At 40.5% G+C, this 21,707-nt stretch overlaps 2 protein-coding genes across 8 annotated transcripts in view; one reads left to right on the plus strand and one right to left on the minus strand.

Annotated features, from left to right (window-relative positions):
* Positions 1-337: 337 nt before the first annotated feature.
* Positions 338-7,438, plus strand: LOC128511688 (synaptonemal complex protein 3-like). 6 transcript variants are annotated; one of them, XM_053484658.1, is made up of 9 exons: positions 338-401; positions 723-814; positions 962-1,022; positions 3,135-3,169; positions 4,655-4,772; positions 4,939-5,038; positions 5,180-5,278; positions 7,027-7,131; positions 7,199-7,438. In XM_053484658.1, exons 2-9 carry the CDS (start codon positions 769-771, stop codon positions 7,250-7,252), a joined length of 618 nt encoding a protein of 205 aa, XP_053340633.1. In that variant the 5' UTR covers positions 338-401; positions 723-768; the 3' UTR covers positions 7,253-7,438. The 6 variants fall into 6 exon arrangements, with proteins under 6 accessions (XP_053340633.1, XP_053340634.1, XP_053340632.1 ...); XM_053484659.1 differs by lacking the exon at positions 338-401 and adding an exon at positions 439-492; XM_053484657.1 differs by lacking the exon at positions 338-401 and having other exon boundaries at positions 501-814.
* Positions 7,439-15,099: 7,661 nt separating this feature from the next.
* Positions 15,100-21,707, minus strand: part of cept1b (choline/ethanolamine phosphotransferase 1b) — an 8,170-nt gene continuing 1,562 nt past the window's right edge. The window contains exons 4-10 of one of the 2 annotated variants that reach the window (XM_053484648.1): positions 20,840-20,987; positions 20,587-20,728; positions 19,655-19,739; positions 18,901-19,032; positions 17,098-17,256; positions 16,823-16,948; positions 15,100-16,727 (exon numbers count right to left, since the gene is read on the minus strand). In XM_053484648.1, the coding sequence (XP_053340623.1) occupies positions 16,620-16,727; positions 16,823-16,948; positions 17,098-17,256; positions 18,901-19,032; positions 19,655-19,739; positions 20,587-20,728; positions 20,840-20,987 (900 nt within the window). In that variant the 3' untranslated portion in view covers positions 15,100-16,619. Of the gene's footprint in view, positions 16,728-16,822; positions 16,949-17,097; positions 17,257-18,900; positions 19,033-19,360; positions 19,446-19,654; positions 19,740-20,586; positions 20,729-20,839; positions 20,988-21,707 lie in introns of both variants that reach the window. The other variant, XM_053484647.1, reaches the window with a different exon arrangement.

Raw genomic sequence — 21,707 nt, forward strand, 5'->3', positions numbered from 1 at the left:
TGAATGAGTGAATTAACAACTAAATCATTCAATCATCTGTTAAAACTGAGCTGAATTTGAAAAGGTTTCCATTTTAACGGAATCGTTTGGAACCGCTGCATCAGCACACGCGAGAGATTCGTTCAAAAAAAGATTCATTTAAAAAGACTCGGCTCACACACAACACGTGATCAGTGCGCGCGTGCGTGTTCGCTCATCTGCTGTTAAATCTGATACGAAACTCAGTAATTACTAAAATATTTTATATAGTTCTGTCATATAAACATATAATAAGGCATAATATTATTACATTAAAAATGTTATGGTGTTTTTTTTTTAAGGGCACGAGCGCTAACTCTTTGCTGTGTGTCTCGTGCCACCCCCCCTCCCCCTCATGCTAACCGGCTAACGCGCAGTCTGAGGTAACGCGCAGGCGCAGATTACTGAGTCCCTCAGGCGGAGTCACCTTATTTAACCAATAGTATTTATTTATGTATTTATTTATTTATGAATGTATGTATGTATGTATGCTCAGATTATAACGTTTTACACTGAGGAACTGCAGCCAGTTAACATTGTATTAGCGTGCTGTTTCTCTTACTAATTATCTGTGCAGACATTCTGTAAAATGTGAACACAATTAGCTTAATGTACAAATAGATAACTTTATTGAATAGTTGTAGTTGTGTTAGTGAGCAGTGTTAAAGTGAGCCATGTGTGTAACGCTGTGGCGTCTCTGACAGGAGCCGGAGTAAAACTGGAGATTAATTTTATGATTAATAAAGAACAATGTCTGTAAAAGACTGCACTTCGACCAGGGACACCAGTAATACAGGTATTTATTAAGAGAAAGTGACTGTTAGTGATGTGAGTGTTGTTACTTTATTATATCATTTACACTCACACACACACACCTGATGAGTAGCAGGTGAAATCTCGTGTTCATGTTAGATGTAAATCCCATCAAGCTGTTTTTGTTCAGGTGCCCCGGTAAAGAGAAAGCGGCGCTCGTCTACAGACCGGAGCCTCGCCGTCTCACGCAGGTGGGAATATAAATCTCAATTAATCATCATCTGACCGCCTGAGACAGATCGCAGACACTCGCTCATTAAACACACGTCATTCAATTAAAAAAATCCCTTCAGCCCTCTTTTTATTGATATCAGAGGAACTGTAGGTGTAACAGCTTTAGTTTTTAGATTGTTAGGGTGTTTTCACATTATTGACTCACAGGTCCATTCCCAAGAACCCTTAACCCGAAGGTCTGGTTCCTTTTGATGAGTGAGAACACATTTGTTCCCTGCTCAGGAACCGTGCCCAAGTCTGCCGGAAGAGGATGTCTCGAGTGTGATACAGCGTACTCAGGCACGGATCTAATCAGATGTGGAAGCCAGTCGTATCTGAATGCGGTAGTTAATATCTGTTTTGCCTGTGATGTCATCTCCTCTGAAATCTGTGCGTGTGTGTAGCGCACCCCGATCTCACCCTCTGACCCACACAGCCACAGCTGATACTGTAGGAAGTAGGGCTGCACGATTCTTGACAAAATATGAATCACAAATTTTTCTCCATAGGAATTGAGATCATAATTCTCTCACACGATTCTCTCTCTCTTTGTTTTTTCGTTTTTCCAACCAAAAACATTGATTGCACTTAAGAAAAAAAATGTTGTCTGAACAGGACTTAAAAGTCATCTGTCCCTATTTTAATGTAAATAAAGTGAAAAGTTATGTTATTAACAGTAATACATAAAAATGACTAATAATTAGCACTTTTGCAGTTTGAAAACTCAGACAACTACAGAACTTCATGTGTTATTATATATTATCATTATTATTAGTAATTATATTAATATTATTAAATAATAATTATTACTCAAATCTCAAAACATAAATGTCTTAAATCTTAAACCTTCTTCAGAATCTTTTTTCTTTTTAAATATCTTAATATGACACTGTCTCTTTTCATTTAGGGCCTAAGCACCATAGGGTGTGCAGGACCCTCTTGTTTTCCTAATGATAATTTTTTCCCCCAACTTTTTGTGCTTTTTGGAGGTCTTAACATGCTTTAAATTAGGATGCCTGAGAGTCTGAGCCACAGGTGTGGCACAGGGCCCTCAGGAGTCCTCACACGTTATTTTGGGTCTTTCGAAAAATGCACCCGATGCATAAAGCATTAAAATGAGTCAATCAGAAACAATTCGTCAAAAAATAGCTTATGATTGGCTGAAATTCAGCGAGCAGAGCCAATCACTGTGATAGTTTGCCTTGTATACACTGAGTATGAGGAAGACACAGAAATGACGGCAATGCCACAATCCTGACCAAACACAAACAAAGGTCGACACAGCATGGCTTAGTCCAAAAAACTGGGACATGCACTATGAAAACTAAACCTTGCACCATAAATTAAATAAATTCATTTAATAGATGGGAAGTCATAAGCATTTGTGTCAGATGCTGATCAGCTTACACTTTAACCTTTTAACTATTTCTAAATACTCTTTACCCGTCAACGACGCATACTACGCTATTTAAACTTGGATTGCAGTTTTTCCAAACTGGTCCAAAGACATTTCTTCAGTGTTTGTTCAGTGTGTAAAATCCATTACAGTCTGAGAATTGATTTTGCACTGATTTATGGTGTTTTTATAGGGGTCAATTTAAATTAAATTAAAATCAAATTAGTTTTGATCAATGTAATTTTTACAAGTAGCAGAATTCTGAAAAGAGTCAGAACAAAAAGGTGTGAGCTAGGAGTCAGAGGACCACAGCGGTTTGGCATAGGTACCATTTGCATCCTCATAGCTATTTTTTTTCTCGGGAGACCTGGCCAAATGTTTTAAAATAGATTTCATGAAGGTGTGTGCACAATTCAACGCAATGCTAAGTCTACAGGGTTAGTATTAGGGGTGAATACCGGATAAAACGGTATAGAAGATGAGTGAGTGATCTCCAAAGGTTTTGCCTTCCCAAAAATACAGTAATAACTGTAGGGAAGCTGTGTTAGGGTTAATGTTATATATATATATATATTAGTAATATAACTGTCAATGTCAGTGTTAATGCTAGTGATAATACTAATGTTAATGCTAGTGTTAAGGTTAGTGTTAAGGCTAGTGTTAGTGTTAACTTTAGTGTTGTCTCTGTTTGCAGTGGTGAGGTCAATGCCATGCTGGACGTGTTCAGAGGTGCTGTACAGTATGTCTTTACTCTGTAGTGTGAGCTCTAATTAAGAGTTGTGTACGGATGTGATGTTTATGATGTGCATGTTTGTTTACCAGTTTGCTGAGTGCAATGTGTTGTTGTTCTGCACTTCTTTGTCCTTTGGCCATTCCCTTTCAGGGGTCGCCACAGCGAACCATCTGCTTCCACCTAACCCTATCCGCTGCTTCCTCTTCTCTCAACCCAACTAACCATAAATCTCCTCTTCGGTCTTCCTTTAGACCTCCTGCCTGCCAATTCTAACCTCAGCATCCTATGTGTTGTTGTTCTGCATTGTACTACTAAAATGATTACACCACTGTTATACATTGCCTGGCCAAAAACTAAACTGATTGAGTTTAAAAAAGTCAAGACTTAACAGGCATTAATTAGACAATTCCTACAGTGATGAATGTATTTACATTTACATTTAGGCATTTGGCAGACGCTCTTATCCAGAGCGACTTACATTTTTATCTCATTACACATCTGAGCAGTTGAGGGTTAAGGGCCGCGCTCAAGGGCCCAACAGTGGCAACTTGGTGGTTGTGGGGTTTGAACCTGGGATCTTCCGAACCATAGTCCAATGCCTTAACCACTGAGCTACCCCTGACCCGTATTACAGCTGTTACAGCTGAGTATTTTAGCCGTAACAGCTCTGGTGCAGTGAGGAGCTTCTGATTTCTTACACAGCTGTGTTAGATGTGTTTCCTGCGTTCATGGAAAAGATGTTAATAACAAAAACTGAGGAGAGTGATCTGAAATGACTTAACTTGGGTAAAAAGCTCACATGATTGGGACTAAACAGCTGTGTGTCACTTGTCATTAAGACTCACTTGCAGCAATGACAGTATTTGAGACACCCACAGATCCCCGTCCATTCACACCAAAATCAGGTTGAATACCACCAATGGACAAATTACTTATAGAACTTCACACATTACTTGAAATAGATATTTTTCAAATATTTTTGCAATTTTTTGAAAACAGTTTAGACGATCTCTAGAAAAGCCTAATTTAAAAAAAAAAATTGTACTCTGAAGGAACTAAGGATGTCAAATTGTCATCAAATCTGCAGATAAGGGCAGTGCAATTATAATATTTGATCGGGAACAATATTTATGGGAGGGAGCTGACAACCAGGTGGTGTATATTATGTGACCAAAATTTTCACAGCTGAGTGTTTTGACATGTAAAAGCTCATCTGTCTAGTTCTAAGGCAGGGGAAAGATTGGAACAGACAGATCAAGTCTCACAATTGTCCTTATGATTTAAATTACAGTGACACAGTATGACATATACAGTATAAGAAACATGCAGATTTCTTTCTAAACGTTGTGATGACATTGGAGGTTGTGATCTGACGGGGATGTTGAGTAGAAACCTTCTGAACCTGCATGTTAGATGTGATGTTATACAGGAGCTCATTAATACAATGTTGTTATACAATTCTCATTGTGTTCCATATCCAGTGGAAATAAACAAGTCGTTTGTGGCCAAGAGGAAATGTTTAGAGTCGTTCACCAGCTCGTCTCTAAAAACCAGCCAGCAGAAGATTGAGGCGCTGTGGAGGTCTCAGCAGGGAGAACGGTAACACACCGTTAATTACATTCATTATTAAAATTATTAAAAACCACTGACGCTGTGCAGGTGATTAATGACTTTAATTTGAACAAAGACTTAAAGCAGAAATCTGTCTCTTTGTCTGTCTGTCTGATGAGAAATGTAATGATCTACTATTTGTTGTGTACTCCAGAGCTCAGGTGTGTGAGGATTATGGTGCTCAGTTCCAGGCTGTGTTCCAGCAGTGGGAGAGTGATGTGCAGAGGAACAAAGATCAGGAAAAGAAACTCACGGTACTGCTGATAACCTCCGTATAACACACACACACACACACACACACACAGGTGAAACGATGTGAATAGATATCAGTGGTATTATTTATGCTGTAGGGATTGACACTGTAGTGGTGTTTAATGGTGTTTATTTGATGTCAGTCTCTGTTCCAGCGTCAGCAGGTGATGTTTCAGCAGATGAGAGCTTCACAAATGGAGAGACTGAAGATGCTCAAAGAGACTGTGGATCAATACATCAAGGTGCACACACACATGGACACACATGTAATCAAGTTCACACTGCAGTTCATTAGACAACCTTGTGTGTGTTTTACTTAAATAAATCTTAAGTCTCAGATGTGTAATGACAAAAATGTAAGTCGCTCTGTATTAGAGCGTCTGCCAAAATGCCTTAATGTAAGTCTGTTTCTCGAGATAAGAATCTTTTCCTGTGAATATTTATCAATTTCTGTTTTAAAATCACACACACTCACTACACTTACTATAATCACACTCACTATAATCACACACAATCACTATAATCACACACACACTACAATCACAAACACATACTATAATTACAAACACACACTACAATCACACACACACTAACTACAATCACACACTCTAACTACAATCACACACACACTCACTACACACACACTATAATCACACACATTTACTACAATCACACACTCACACTCACTATAATCAAACACACTCACTACGATCACACACTCACTATAATCACACACACTCATTACAATCAGGCTCACTATAATCACACACACTCACAACAATCACACACACGCACTATAATCAGACTCACTATAATCACACACACTTGCTACAATCAAACTCACTACAATCACAATTACTACAATCACATACACACTCACTAAAATCACATACACACTCACTAAAATCACACACACACAGTATAATCACACAAACTTACTACAATCACACACACTTACTACAATCACACACACTCACTATAATCACACACAGAGTCACTATAATCACACAAAGTCACTACAATGAGACTATAATCACACACACACACACTCACTACATTCACACTCACTACATTCACACTCACTACAATTACACTCACTACAATCAAACACTCACTACAATCACTCACTAAAATTACACTCACTATAATCACACACACTCACTAAAATCACACTCACTAAAATTACACTCACTATAATCACACACACTCACTAAAATTACACTCACTATAATCAGACTCACTAAAATCACATGCACACTCACTAATCACACACACTCACTATAATCACACACAGTCACTATAATCACAGTCACCACAATCACACACTCAATACAATCAGACTTATTATAATCACACACACTTACTACAGTCACACTCACTACAATCACTCACTAAAATTACACTCACTATAATCACACTCACTGAAATCGCACACACTGAAATCGCACACACTACAATCACACACACTCACTACAATTACACACACTCACTACAATCACACGCACTTTACCTTTAAATGGATCCTGACAGAGGATTGTTTCTGTTACTGTGTTTGTGCATGCACATGTGTGTGTAAAGTTGAAGTAAGATAAGCAGAGGGAGGGGGCTACTGTGTAGAATGACTTTGATTAATGTTGTGATCATCCTCTCAGCAGATGAAGCCCATGCATACTACTCGTACATCAAGACCTCGCTCGTTTATTAAGTTGAAATTTATCTTTTCAACAATATTTGTATTAATTTTAAAACAGGGATATTACAGGGTAGACATGTAATGCTTCAATACAGAATTTTAAAACCTCCTTATAAATCTCTATAGCACCCACCCCACCCCTCCCTAGCTCCAAGCCAGCTTTACATGTATAAAAGTTAAAATTTAATACAAAATTTTGGTCGTCTTGCAAAACGCTCACAGACCGAGTTACTCACAATCCAAGGTTCCACTGTATTTACATTTGGAGAGGTTTTATTAATGCGTTCGTCCCTGCAGAGCACGCAGGAACTCCAGGACGCTCACGAGAAGCAGAGCATTGCAGCCATGAGTGAATTACGCCAGGAGGTGGCGCTGTTGCAGAAGAAAATTTTTATGAATACAGTAAGTGTCTGATCTATCTGATAGACCGAGTGCACGAGCGTGAGCTAAGAGCTGTGTTTCCCCTTAGCAGCAGGAGGAGATGGCGTCTGTCAGAAACGCTCTGCACGCCATGCTCATGTAGGAAGTGACGCAGATGTTTAAAGGCCAAGATGAGTTCTAATGCGACTGGATGAGTGGGTGTGGGTGTGTGTGTGTGTCTTTATTCTTAAATCCTTCTCATATCTTTACTAAGGTTCACTTAATATAAAAATAAAACATTCCAATGACTTTACTGAGAGATTCAGAATAAACTGTGTTTAACTCGTTATGGGATTAATGTGTGTAATTATTGTACCTTACATACTGTTCGGGTAAAATTGGACCCGTGTTAATACTTGAGATCAATAAAAATATGCTAAAGGTCATTCTTTTAGCCTGAAATTTTCAATTTTTTCCTAAAGTGACCCAAAACACACACAAATGTAAAAAAAAAGATTTTTTTTTTTAATATTACTCTCGTATTGCTCCTTGTAAAGGAGCTACAGTTTTCTGTACATTGAGGCTGTTCCGGGTCAGGTTCGACCCATATGTATTACAATGAATTTTAGTTTTTCTAGTTTGTGTAAAATCAAGAAAAATGGTAGGAATGGTGGAAAGCTTGAAACTGTAAATGCAGTGTACTTGTGTATTTTTGATGGGACACTGATGACGGTGTTTAAGGAGGAGCTTGAAACTGTCCTGTGGACTGCCTGTGTTCCCACCACATTTGCTCCGGTTACTGCGGAAACCTTCACCTCTTGGTTTTTGACGGTACATTTGAAATCTTGATACAGTGAAAGAGTAAAACAGCATAAGAGTGATCATCCATAAAAAAACATACGGAACTGAAGTCCTACAGAGGTCAAAGGTCAAGCACAATAATATTGCAGACCTGCATATTTACACATATTTCTATTACATTTTTTGCTTGTTGCACATAAACACTTTCATGCATATTTGGACCCACTCCGCCTCCCCGCCAGAAGTTTCTATTTAAATCCTGCTGTTTTTTTTACAGCTAGGTTTTCTTTAAATTCTTCTTATATTTTATATTTTGTCTTATATAGATATATTTTTTTCCCTAGCTAAAGTACTTTTTTTAAAAAAAAGTAAATTGAACAGTAGTCAATTAAGCATTTTACTGCGTATCGTACTGTGTATGTGACAAATAAAATTTAAATTGGAAAGCTCATAAATGGTACCTGAGCTGACATTTAAGTTACTGATGAGAAAGCAGATGGCAATTTGCAAGAAGATGTGTCCGAGCAGAATACAGCCACTCTGATGATGTCTCTGAAGTAAAGGAGCCGGTAGCAAGGCAGACATTCATGTCAAAAAACAATGTCTTCACTTCCACCTGCAGTTGTCATTCGAATGACTCCAAGACTGGCTACTTCCCATGCCGTGCTTCTAATAATGGTCGGTCAGTATGTACAGGTCGCAATGGTAGGTTACTCCCTAGTCTGTAAAAAGCTGACACTGAAAGACCAATATTTTGTGCCACCACTGCCCTGGAAATGTTTCATACCATATCGGCAGAGCTTAGATTTGATCATCGTGAGACAAGACCTTTTTTTGCGGCATATCACAGATAAACTGGTAATGAGGACAGTGTTTTATGTTGTAATGGTTGTACAGTATATAATAATATATTATAAAATAATAATATATTTATTATATAATAAATCCCAACAGTTCTAGAATGTTTTTGCCCATTTTACTTTCAATAAAATATATTTAACACTTTAATGGTATGTTTACAGTGGTTAATCAATCGGACTGTAGGTCCTACCGTCGCGGCGCTCGGCGGTACCGTTTGGCTTTGTGCGTTTGCTGGCTTTTACCGTTGAGTGGCGCTATATAACTACAGACTGACGCCTCATGCCTTAGTTCATTCTCTGCTGGATTAATGAGACACGGAGTTTTAGAACTGCACGTAGTAGCGGATAAAATCAAGTAAAACATTGTAGTTAAACAAATTTATAATCACAGAACTAAAATGACGATACAAATGTAGAATTTAAATTAAATTAAATCTTATTAGGATCAAATTTAAACAAAATAAATGTTAACACAGTGAGCCTTTAAATTTTATCACGTGTAATTAGAAAAGACGCGTGTAGGGTTTTGTGTCGTCTTATATCTTGTGTTCTTTAAATTTATAGTAGATTTATTAACTAAAATAAATGACCATAAAAATTATAACATTGTCAGGACGTTCTACTGCGTCAGCTGATGTTGGTCATTCAGCCCCGCTTGTGTTTGTGCGTTATTATAAGAATGAAATGCAGTAGACTGTTATGATCTGTAACAGATTCGACCCATGTTGCACGGGCGGCACCATAAAGCAACGGACACGAGGCGAGGTCTTACGGGAAAAGGGTAATTTATTTAGGCAAAATGGGGAAGGAAAGTGTTGAAGGAGGAAGAAAGGAAAGAAAGGGATAAAGGTTGTGCATGTGCAGTTCCGGGGGCTGTGCCACACTGGCATGCGGGCACACAGCTGATGCTAAGTGTTGGTGCACGAAGTGGCAGAACTGAGCACGCGGAGGCAGCGCTCCTGCACGCTCCCTCGTGACGGCGCTTCTCCCGCTGTCGATGGCCGGCGCGAGTCCTCGCTGACGCAAAAACCTAACCACACTTTTCCTCTTCGGCAGCGGGGCTGCGAGGGCGGGCACGGTGCGGGAGTGTAGATGCCGCGGGAGCTCGCGCAGCTCTTTCTCGCGCTGTCCTCAGCGCGGAGATCAAAGGGCGGAATTCTAGTGTCCTTGTTTAAAGCGCCTGGGCCGCGTCACATCTCCCCACTGACATGCTTTTTTTTATATTCTCCATTACATCACGTACTTCCCAGACCTCAGACAAACCTCCGCGCCTTGCTTTTATAATGCGGAGCAAGCCCGAGATCATATTAACGTTAATTATCGCCAGCCGGCACAAATAGGCGGCTCCCGTCCCTTTGCTGCCTATTCAGGGAGCCTACGGAGTGAGGGAGTAGTTATAGTAGATTTGGGCATACACCCATCACACGCGCACGCCGTGGCAGATCATCATAATTGTCCTAAACTTGTATTTCATAAGGTTTTCCGAGCGGTGGTACAGCGCAACGGGGGTCATTGTTTACTATTAAACATTAAACGAATTTACAAAACTTAATGCGTGCGATTAAGCGCTGATTCTACGTAGGAAAGTAAAGAAGAGGATCCTGATGCTCAACATTCCGGAGACCAAACCCCATTTAAATTAAATTAACAAATATTGCATGTAAATAACAATAGCCCACGTTTAAAACAGCATTTTATTTAGATTATAAAAAAATAATCCTGCATCTGTTTTAGGTGTTCCAGCTGCCACTGTTCTAGAATTTAAATTAAATCAAATCTTATTAGGATCAAATTTAAGCACAATAAATGTTAACACAGTGAGCCTTTTGATTCTATCACTTGTAATTAGAAAAAAAGGGTGTATGGATTTGTGTCATCGTATTTCTTGTGTTCTTTAAATTTATAGTAGATTTATTAACTGAAATAAATTACCATAAAATTAAAACAGTGTTAGGACGTTCTACTGCGTCAGCTGATGTCGGTCATTCCGCCCCGCTTGTGTTTTTGCGTTATTATAAGAATGAAATGCAGTAGACTGTTATGATTTGTAACGGGTTCGACCCATGTTACTCAAACAACTCAGTTCAGGTGTAAGTAAATGTCTGTGCTGTTTGGGGGAGGGACGTGCTAATGATTTGGTCGGCTCTGTGTGTGTGTGTGAGAGAGAGAGGGGGGTGTCGCGGTGGTTGATTATTCAGTGAAACAAAGGCTCAGCTGAAAAATGTTAGGCACATCAGTCACTTAACCCCCAATAAAAGGTATTTGAGTGTTATGATAGTTGTAATATAACAGATGCGCACTGAATACTAAACCAGGCACGGAGATTAATGAACCAAGATAGCCCCCATACCCGTTTAAAAAATAAATAAATAAATAAATACCAAATAATATTATTGTGTATAGACTGATTAAAAACAATGCAATTTATGCTATCATAAGGAAAATAACAAGTTCTTCCATTCCAATGATTAAAAAAGGTAACAATGTCAACTTTAGAATCTAGAATCCAGGAGATTAAAATTACACAAATTGAAATCACTGAAAGTCTCCAGAAGAGCCTCAGATTCAAGTGGTTTTTAAAGTGTGGAGAGGTCCATTACAGTTTCTCTGAATGTATAGGTGAGAACAGCCGATTCACACCTGGGGAGGGTGAATAATTTGTATTTGAATGTTGTCTGGCATTGTAAAGCACTATAGTGACACTAAAAGAACAACCCAGGATTAATAGGAATTCTTATACTGCATAAACATTATTTAGCACAAAAAAATTCCTCGCGCTCGGGAAAACTATGCGTGCGGTTGAGCGCTGGTTAGACTATAGGAAATTAAATCGGAGGGTTTTTATTTAGACTATTAAAAAAATAACCTGCGTCTATTTTTAGGCGTGCCAGCTGCCACTTTTTAGTTAGAAGTTTTCAATACAAAGCTTATAATGCCCACATGACATGACGGAATAAGGCACGGCTGGTGATGATTGGGGTTTGTTGGGTTACAGTGGATTTTACTACGCGGTGTGAGTGCAATGGCCATCCGTCTGCTCGCGCTGACTCTGCTCTCCGCGGATGGCCCCCTCCCACCTCTCGCTCCTTTGAAGTCCCCGGGCGCGTTCCATTTGCCCTGCTTGCATGCCGCACTTCCGCGTTGTTGCACGCGCGCTGCATACACAGCGCGTAGTAAAATCCACTGTAGCCCAACAAACCCCGAGTATTTTATAGCGCGGGGTGCAAGCCCGGGCAACGATAGCAACGATAGCTCACCAGTCATGTGTAATTCTGCGGTCCCGTTGCTTCGCATGTCTGAAGGGGAGGCCGCCTAACTAGTGAACGAGGAGCGATATTGATTTGGGCGCACGCCGTGACAGGCTGAAAAAACTGCTGTCAGATTAATGTGCAAAAACTATATAATAAAACTATATAAGACTACATGCCTTTATAAGACTTAACTTTTATTTAAGCGCACTCACAATAACGAAAAAACGTTGTGATTTTGTAAGTGTTGTGATTTTGTAAGTGTTGTAAGCTGTGCTGCTCTGTATTGTTTTTGGTGAACTTGAGCACGTCAGAAAATGAACGCAAACGTTTTTTTTTAAGTCTGCTTGCTGTTTTCCCGACGTGTTCATAATCATTAGTCTACTTCTGCCGGTGCGCTCTGGAAAACTTAATGCATGCGGCTGAGCGCTGATTAAAACTATGGAGTAAATTAAAGAGGAGAATCACGATTCTGAAGTCCTGAGCCCAAACCTCATTTAAATTAAATCAACAAATACTATAAGTAAAAAAAAAAACAATAGCCCACGTTTAGAAACCGTTTATAAATTCTTTCCGACATGAGTTGGCCCGGTGTTATGCGCAGAGCGCCGGGAGATTTCCTGAAGCTCAGAAATCACTGGGCATTTTTTCTAAATAGAAAATCTTTAACAACTGATGGAGGTTTTGAGCTGTATACACACGCATTCCTGCCTAAACAACTCTTAAAACTACACCTGTGACACAATAACAGTAATATTTCAAACATTCTGCAGGCTGATATTTGGAGAAAGGAAAGAATAATGAATAAACCAGTTGTTGGGTCAAAATAACCCAACCAGGTGTTCATTTGTAAACTACATCTCATATAAGCCAACATGAGCAACCCAACAATGTGTTTAAAGTACCTGAAATAATCCAGAACTTAAATAACAATAAACAGATACAGAGATACGCTGTATAACGGTCACTGTTGTATTTACGGCAACGAGCGAAAATGTCACTTTGCGCCACCTGGCGGCCATTTTACGAATGACTTTGAAATGCAACTAATTTATTTTGGCCGCTGACGTTTTCACGCGGCGGTGAGCGCGACGGTAATAACCATTCCAATTGATTAACTACTGTACATGGCTTAAGTAAAACAGAACATCACATTGAGTATTCAATACAATTTATATAGCGCTTGGTCAATGGTCATTGTCTCAAAGCAGCTTCACAAAAATATAACATTGAGTAGATGTTTTTATACAAAAACAAGTGGTGTAAAACAGAAAAGTTATACTCTCCCTGCGCTCTGAAACATTGATTAAGGATTATTTATCCATTTATTAATGTCAGTAAGGCTACTTATACTTTTTTTAAAAGATCTGTTAAAGAAAGTATCTTCATTATTTGGTATAAACTCTTTTTATAAGGGTATTCTTGGCCTGGGTCAAAATTTACCTGAACCATACTATGAAGGCGTGAAATAAAAAAAACAGTATGTAAGGGTTAAGCGTGAGATTGTAGTGTGTGTGATTATAGAGAGTATTTATGATTATGGTGACTGTGTTAGATTATAGTGTGATTATAGAGAGTATGATTATGTTGAGTGTGTGAGATTATAGAGAGTGTGATTGTAGTGTGATTATAGTGAGTGAATAAGATTATAGTGAGTGTGTGTGATTATAGTGCGTGTGAATTCAGATAAGACAGAGATATTACTCATCGGCCCAAAAAGCAGCACACAACAGCTTTCACAATTCAGCCTGCGTTTAGAAGGATGTACTGTTACTACCAGCTCAACAGTAAAAGACCTGGGCGTAATATTAGACAGAAACTTATCCTTAGAAAATCATATTTCAAATATTACAAAAACAGCCTTTTTCCATCTTAGAAATATCGCCAAACTTAGGAGTATCCTATCCGTATCTGATGCAGAAAAGCTAGTTCATGCATTCATGACCTCCAGACTGGACTATTGTAATGCATTACTAGGTGGTTGTCCTGCATCCTCAATAAACAAGCTACAATTAGTCCAAAGCTGAAGTTGAAGGCCGCTATCAGAGTGACCTGGGCCTCCATACAGTAAGACCTCAGCAGTGCCACAGACTGATCGCCTCCATGCCACGCCCACTGCTGCAGTAATTCATGTGAAGGAGCCCCGCCCAAGTACTGAGTGCTGAACATGTTCATACTGTTCAGTCGTCCAAGATTTCAGTCTTAAAAATCTTTATTTAAATTTTTTATTGTTCCTAAGTAATATTGTAATTTTCTGAGATACTAAATTTTGGGTTTTCATTGGCTGTTAGACATAATCATCAAAATAAAAATAAATAAACACTTAAATTACATTAGCCTGTGTGTAATAAAACTATAATATATATATATATATAGTTTATATTAATAAAACTATAAATGTTTCACTTTTTAAACTGAACTACTGAAATAACATTTTTAGATATTTTAATTTATTGAGATGCACTTGTAGTGTGTTATTGTAGTGAGTGTGTGATTATATTAAGTGTGATTATATCTATATAATATGTTTTACTTTTTAAACTGATTTACTGAAATTATTTTTAATGATATTCTAATTTATTATGACGTACCTGTAGTGTGTTACTGTAGTGAGTGTGTGTGATTATTCACCGATAGACTTTGTGTTAATGTATGATGATAACCGTGCTTGCGCACATGTGCATTGTAGCTTCTGGTCCTCAGCGATGTGACGTGTCCTTTCAGCAGTGATGTGCAGGACGATAGCATGAAGGACAGTGTGGACAAATCATTCATAACGACAATCTGAATAGATGTGTGTGTGTGTGTGTGTGTGTGAGAGGCAGGGTGTTACTGTTTGGGTTTAATAACCACTGAATTATTAAATGTATGTGTGTGATTAGTGTGTGTGTGTGTGTGATTAGTATGTGTGTAATTAGTATGTGTGTGTGTGATTAGTGTTTGTGATTAGTGTGTGTGTGTGTGATTACTGTGTGTGTGATTAATGTGTGTGTGTAATTAGTATGTGTGATAAGTGTGTAATTAACGCACTTTCAGAATTCAGAACTTTAGTAAACTGGAAAAAGGTTCAAATCACAAGTTTAACTTTAAATGTCTTTTTTTATTAATTCCATTTAATGTTTGAGGCAGATTGAACGGTGCCACACACACACACACACACACACACAGGTTTCAGGCACAAAATGAAAAAGCACATTAAATAAAATAATTTTACAATAAATTCATGTGCTAAAATAACAGAACAGTAACTGTGTGTGTGTAAGGACACAGTACCTCTCTCTCTCTCTCACACACACACACACACACACACACACACACATTCAGGATCAGTAACAGCGGGCAGCCGTGTGATGTGGACTCACTGGACGCCAGTGATGTTTGTTAAACTTGTACACAGTGTGTTACTGCAGTAACGCTTCTCTCTCTCTCACACACACACACACACACACACACACCTTAGACCACCAGAGTTTAAGTGTAAAAGCTTTAAATCAGGACTTAAGAGAATAAACTCAGAGTAACCAAAACTAGATAAAGCACTTTAAGAATTAAAAATCTAACGATGATGTTGAGGTCGAATTAGGAAAATAAACTGGAGACAAAAACACGCGGCGATAAAACTGAACCCCAATATGAGCAACGTCCTCTTCATATCTCACACACACACACACACACACACACACCATCAGCTGAGGTGTGTTCAGCCTGTGATGTTTCACTTCAACACTCCACTGGGGGGCGTACGGTCACAGGCTGGGCATGCTGCGGGCTGGGCTCCAGCGTGTGTGTGTGTGTGTGTGTGTGAGCGAGAATCAGCACAGGGGATCCTGTATATAGATCGTGTATTGGCTGGAGTCTGAATTAAACCACGCCCACAGTAATGTATACACACAAGGGGGATGTGTGTTTGTAGAGAGTAGTTTGTAGAGACGCGGGTGTGTGGCGGAGAGATCAGGGAGAGACGCGGGTGTGTGGCGGAGAGATCAGGGAGAGACGCGGGTGTGTGGCGGAGAGATCAGGGAGAGACGCGGGTGTGTAGCCGCGGACGGTTTGATTTAAACGCAGAAAAAACAGAACAATAAACACGCAGCGCATGTAATACTGAGAACGAGGGGGCAGGGGGCGCTGCAACACATCACAATACTCTAATAAATATCTCTGGTAACATTGCCACAGGGCGTGTGTGTGTGTGTGTGTGTGTGTGTGTGTGTGTCGGAATTACCATATCAGAGCAGAAATGATCATCACTATCTAAAGGCTAAAGATACACCAATGACAATGAGGATGATGACAAACGTCTGACCTCTGCCCGCCTTTTTATTTAAAAATTTAATTTCTAAAGTCAGAGACGTGACGAGTTTTAGCACCTGTTATCCCTCTCTCTCTCTCTCTCACACACACACACACACACACACACACACACACACACAAAGTGTTAGTTTTGACTTTTAGTACAGAATAATTTAAATAAACTTTTTTTTTCTTTGTCAGTTAAAGTGTCCATAAACGTATAATCACGTCTTTTATAAATCATGTGATCAGATTGATCCTTGGGCACGCTAACGGTTTTAACACACACACACACACACACACAGTGGGCTGCAGTGTGTGTGTGTGAGTCTCATTGAACTGCCACTGGTTTAATTCTGAAGATGTAGATATGAAGGTGTGAGGCGATCTGGTTACACACACTCACACAGTAACGCACCAGATCAAACAGGGACAGCATCTGCAAAACACACACACACACACACACACGCTCGGTTACAGACTGTGTAGTGTTCAGACTGCTGCAGGTGTTAGTCAGAGGGATGTGACACTCACCAGCGCGAGCCACAGCACCGCGTACTCGTCTATAAAACTGTTGAAATACTGATTAAGGAACAGAAGCCCGGGACCCAGAAACGCCACGTCGTGGAGATGCATCTCACTCTTCGTCATGTGAGCGACCTACAACCGGACAGAACCACCACACACACACACACACACACACACACACACACACGGTCTGACTACTGACACAATAAAACACAGTCAGTGTGTGATACACTCTTCATACAGAATACTGTGTGTGTGTGTGTGAGAGAGAAAATATTCACCACCAGTTTGTTGGTAATTTTGGCGGAGACGAAGCCGAAGGCGAGGATGTAGAGACAGGGGTGTTTCTCAAACAGCTGGATGGCAGATTTCTTATAGATCATCATCGCGAGCACTATAACAGAGCCGATGTGCAGGACCGGTGATAACACACTCGTCCCCTGAGAGAGAGCGAGAGACACGCGCACACACACACACACACACACACACACACAGGGACACTCTGAATTTCCTCAGGATTTAACACAAACACACACTACACAATGATTTCCTTATAGCCACCTGTTAGTCCCCCCTGCTGGGTCTTAGTGCGCGTCTCCTACTAGTATAATCAACATGCGCGCGTGTACTGTTTACTATAACACTGTGATCACGTTGTGTATGTGTGTAAAACATGTTTGTAAGGGTGTGTGTACAGCGCGCGTGTACTGTTTACTATAACACATGTGCGTGCTCGTGTGTAAAACAAAAGAGTCTCATTAGAGAGAATAAAGATCCATTTTCTCTCCCTCTCTGCCTGCACTGCACTCATTGGACAGCGTGCCCCCCCTCCCCCTCTCACACACACACTCTAATGGAAACACTGCTCTGTCATGAGTCTTTTCAAAGGTGAAGTGCACAAACACACACAGCACGTGCACACACAAACACTAACAGAAACACTTATCTTTAGGAATTCAGCTTTACTTTTTTCAAAGGTTAAGGTTGCAGGTTAATTTGATTTATTTTGACTTCATATTTTGCATTAATTATTTTTATATATTTATTTTTTAAGGCTGTGAAACTAATAATCTTTTAATTATTTCTTATGAGGGAAATCCACTTTGATTTACGAGTGTTTCACAAGTGTGCTCGTAATCCAAGATTCCACTGTATAAACTATTAAAACATTTAGAAGAGACGTGTAAATAAAGTATAATATTAAATAAATAGTTCTACATAAAAAAGTAAATAAAATATTTTAGTCTGTTTCTATACGTTTAGTCCCATCAGTTGTGTTTTGGTTCTGTGTTTCCTCCCCAAATCCTGAGGGGAATCCCGGTGACGCAGACCGACGCCCAGCGTTGTTTACACACATACGGCCGGTCGTCATTAAGACCGTTAATCCTTATGTCTCTTTGCAGAAACACCAAAACGTATTACTCTCCGATGGGACTGTGTCACGGGACAGAGCCTTCAATCATCGTGCTCCTGGATCGACTTGTAGAACCGATGAGGCCGATACAATACTCCCTCTCACTCACTCACACACACACACACACACACGGTATACAGGACTTGGGGCTATGCATCTGACCAAAATATTTTGTATATTGTTGTAATTAGGTGTACTTTGTGCACTGCAGTGTCTACTGCGTGTTGAATTTTTTGACCGGCTACCGGAGTGGATGTAACCAGAAGTGTGTGTGACCGAAGTGTGTGTGACCAGCTTCATCACTTTTACGTTGAAACTGCTTCACCTGATAAAACTAAATCCAGACAAAATGTTGGTCCGTGAGGGGAAAATTCAGTGTGTCGGGGCATTCGTGTGTCGAGGGTCAACCGTAATAACAACAACTACAACAACAACTATCATATGGGTATTAACAGGTATGTTCTCCTGTCCTGGCTGTGTGTCTACAGAGTGTGTGTCTGTGTGTGTGAAAAGGGCGTGGCAAAGTCCTCACTTCTGGCTAACTTACACACAGACAGTAGAACATGATCTCTCTGCCATGGAGACAGATGTTGCATCTAATATTGCATCTTAAATTTCCCAATGGGAAAGTGTGTGAGAGAGAGAGAGAGAGAGAGAGAGAGAGACTCACTGCAATGGTGGACCCGTTCTTTCCGACTCCTCCTGTGAAAATGACTCTAAAATAATTAGTGCAGCAAATCACAGCGCCCACAAACGTACACAGCGCCGGGACGATCTTCATCTGGATGTTCAGTACTGGGATCTGGCAACCCGAATGACAGAGAAACACAAACGTTTCACACACACACACACACACAGATTCACTTACTCTCCTCTGTATCTCTGCATTGTAAGTTTATTAGTACAGTTATGTACGTTATACTTCTGGAACACAATCACTGCATTCCAGTGCAGTTAATTAGAAATTAAGTCATTACACTGCCTTTAAACACACACACACACACACACACACAATCAACTTCACAAAGCTAATTCCTGGTAATTTTAACAGTTCATTAGTAATTTGTTATAGATTATTATTAATTATTAATTATTATTATTATTACAGATGAGTGTACATGGAGAATTACCAGAGCCTGCCAGAAAGCAGATCCGCCCACAGCAGCCAGCAAATACATCACCATAATGAAGATCTGCACCTCAGTCACATCAATGCTGACACACACACACACACACACACACACACACACACAGAGGGGTGGGGGGACAGAGTGGTAAAGAGGGACAGACAGACGGGAGAGAGCAGTGTTAGTTACAGCACTGAACATTTCCTGACAGGTTTGTGGGCAGAGTAAGCAGGAAGCTGATTGGCTGATCCCTGATGTTAGAGCAGCTCTGATTGGCCGATCGATGCTGGAGTTTACCGTTAGGTTCCAGAATCTGGGGCCGATGACGGCGGTGAGAACGAGCAGCAGAGCCAAAGTCAGCTGCAGCTCTGTACTGTCATATCTACAGTGTTACACAGAGGGACAGGTCACAACTCCGCCCCCCCCAACTGACACACACAATAACTCCGCCCCCCCACTGACACACACAATAACTCCACTCCCCTACTGACCGACACAATAACACAATAACTCCTCCCCCCCTACTGACCGACACAATAACTCCTCCCCCCCCACTGACCGACACAATAACTCCTCCCCCCCACTGACCGACACAATAACTCCTCCCCCCCACTGACACACACAATAACTCCACTCCCCTACTGACCGACACAATAACACAATAACTCCTCCCCCCCTACTGACCGACACAATAACACAATAACTCCTCCCCCCCTACTGACCGACACAATAACTCCTCCCCCCCACTGACCGACACAATAACTCCTCCCCCCCACTGACCGACACAATAACACACAACTCCGCCCCCTACTGACCGACACAATAACACACAACGCAGCCCCCTACTGACCGACACAATAACACAACTCCTCCCCTTAGTGACAGACACAATAACAACTCCGCCCCTTAGTGACAGACACAATAACACAACTCCGCCCCTTATATATCCAGAGAGTTCTATAAAATTATAGAAAGTGCTCCCATGCACTCGTCTACCGTATGGCTCCCACACAATTAAAAAATATTAATAAACACAAAACAGCGCCACCTACTTACCGAACAATAAACAGAACGTGCTATAGATATAGTAAAAGTAGAAGCAAACTGCAATTCGTCTTTATACTTTATCCTTTTATAAGTTATACACCTTTATTTTGTATAAGTCTTCGATCTGGAATTGCTCTGTGTGTGTGTGTGTGTGTGTGTGTGTGTATAAAAGAGAGACTCACATGCCAAATCGCAGTGTTCCAGAGACGTAGGTCTGCCAGTGAGCACAATAAAACATAAACATTCCTGCAAAACAGCAGAAGAACATCCAGTCTGGATTTGTCCCCAACTGCACTGCGATACTCGTCCCCAGGACCACGAACACTGCAGGAGGGTTGGGGGGGGGGTGTTAATGTGAGGGTTATGTTGTGATGTGCATATCAGCATATCAGTATTGTTAAACAGGTAACGTGTAAGGCGTTTATGCACTTATACCTGTGGACAGAGAGTCACAGCCGTGATCAAACAGCTCCCCTAGTGGCGAAGAGCTGTTAGTGCGCCTGGCCTGTTTTCCATCGATCGCATCCAGGGACTGGTACACAAACAGACCCACTGCACACAGCAGGTACGCCCAGAGTGGAGCCTACACACACACATACGCGCACACACACACACACACACACACACACACACACACACACACGGGTACATAATAGAATTAAACAGGTCCATTTATATGTGTTTGTGTGTGTGTCTGCCCTAGTTTAAGACACTGCTAAGAAACAGAGCTCCTCATCCACACTCAACATGTTTGAGTGTGAATACACACCTTGTCTGTGTTTCTCTGTCTCCAGTGTTCCTGTACAGAGTTGTAACACGCTTTTTATAAAACTTAGTTACACAAATACGGAATCTAAAATCTAAGTTCGGGCATAGCGTAGGCTTGGCGGAACAAGAAATGATGCACAACAACAATTCAAGACAAATCTTCAGTGTATTAAGTGACAAACAAACAAACCAGGTGCACCCAGACAAACAATAATATTTACAAAAATATATACAAATGTATGAGATGGGGTGTGTCTGAGTGTGTGAGTGTGTGGAATGCAATGTCCAAAATCCATGTTGTTATGGTGACTGTATGAGGGTGAATGGCGGGAGAGATGGTTCGGTCTCACCGGTTTAAAGATGTTCAGTCAGGGAGCACGAAAACGGATAAAGAGGGGTATTGAAGGGTCCAGTAAAGACAAATCCACCACGAGAAAATAATCCACTGGCACAACAAACAATCGCTCTCTCTCTCTTACAAAATCCAGCGCGCTGTCTCCTCATCTCTCCACCTCCTCGCTTCTTCACGGCAGCG

Source organism: Clarias gariepinus, chromosome 23, assembly GCF_024256425.1.
Source record: "Clarias gariepinus isolate MV-2021 ecotype Netherlands chromosome 23, CGAR_prim_01v2, whole genome shotgun sequence".
Taxonomy (NCBI): Eukaryota; Metazoa; Chordata; class Actinopteri; order Siluriformes; family Clariidae; genus Clarias; species Clarias gariepinus.

Bases quoted from the DNA above. Each gene is read 5' to 3' on its own strand.
- LOC128511688 (XM_053484658.1), top strand. From the start codon at position 769: ATGTCTGTAAAAGACTGCACTTCGACCAGGGACACCAGTAATACAG. The intron at 815-961 runs GTATTTATTAAG...GTTTTTGTTCAG, and splicing joins CAGGGACACCAGTAATACAG to GTGCCCCGGTAAAGAGAAAG. The intron at 5,279-7,026 runs GTGCACACACAC...TCGTCCCTGCAG, and splicing joins CTGTGGATCAATACATCAAG to AGCACGCAGGAACTCCAGGA.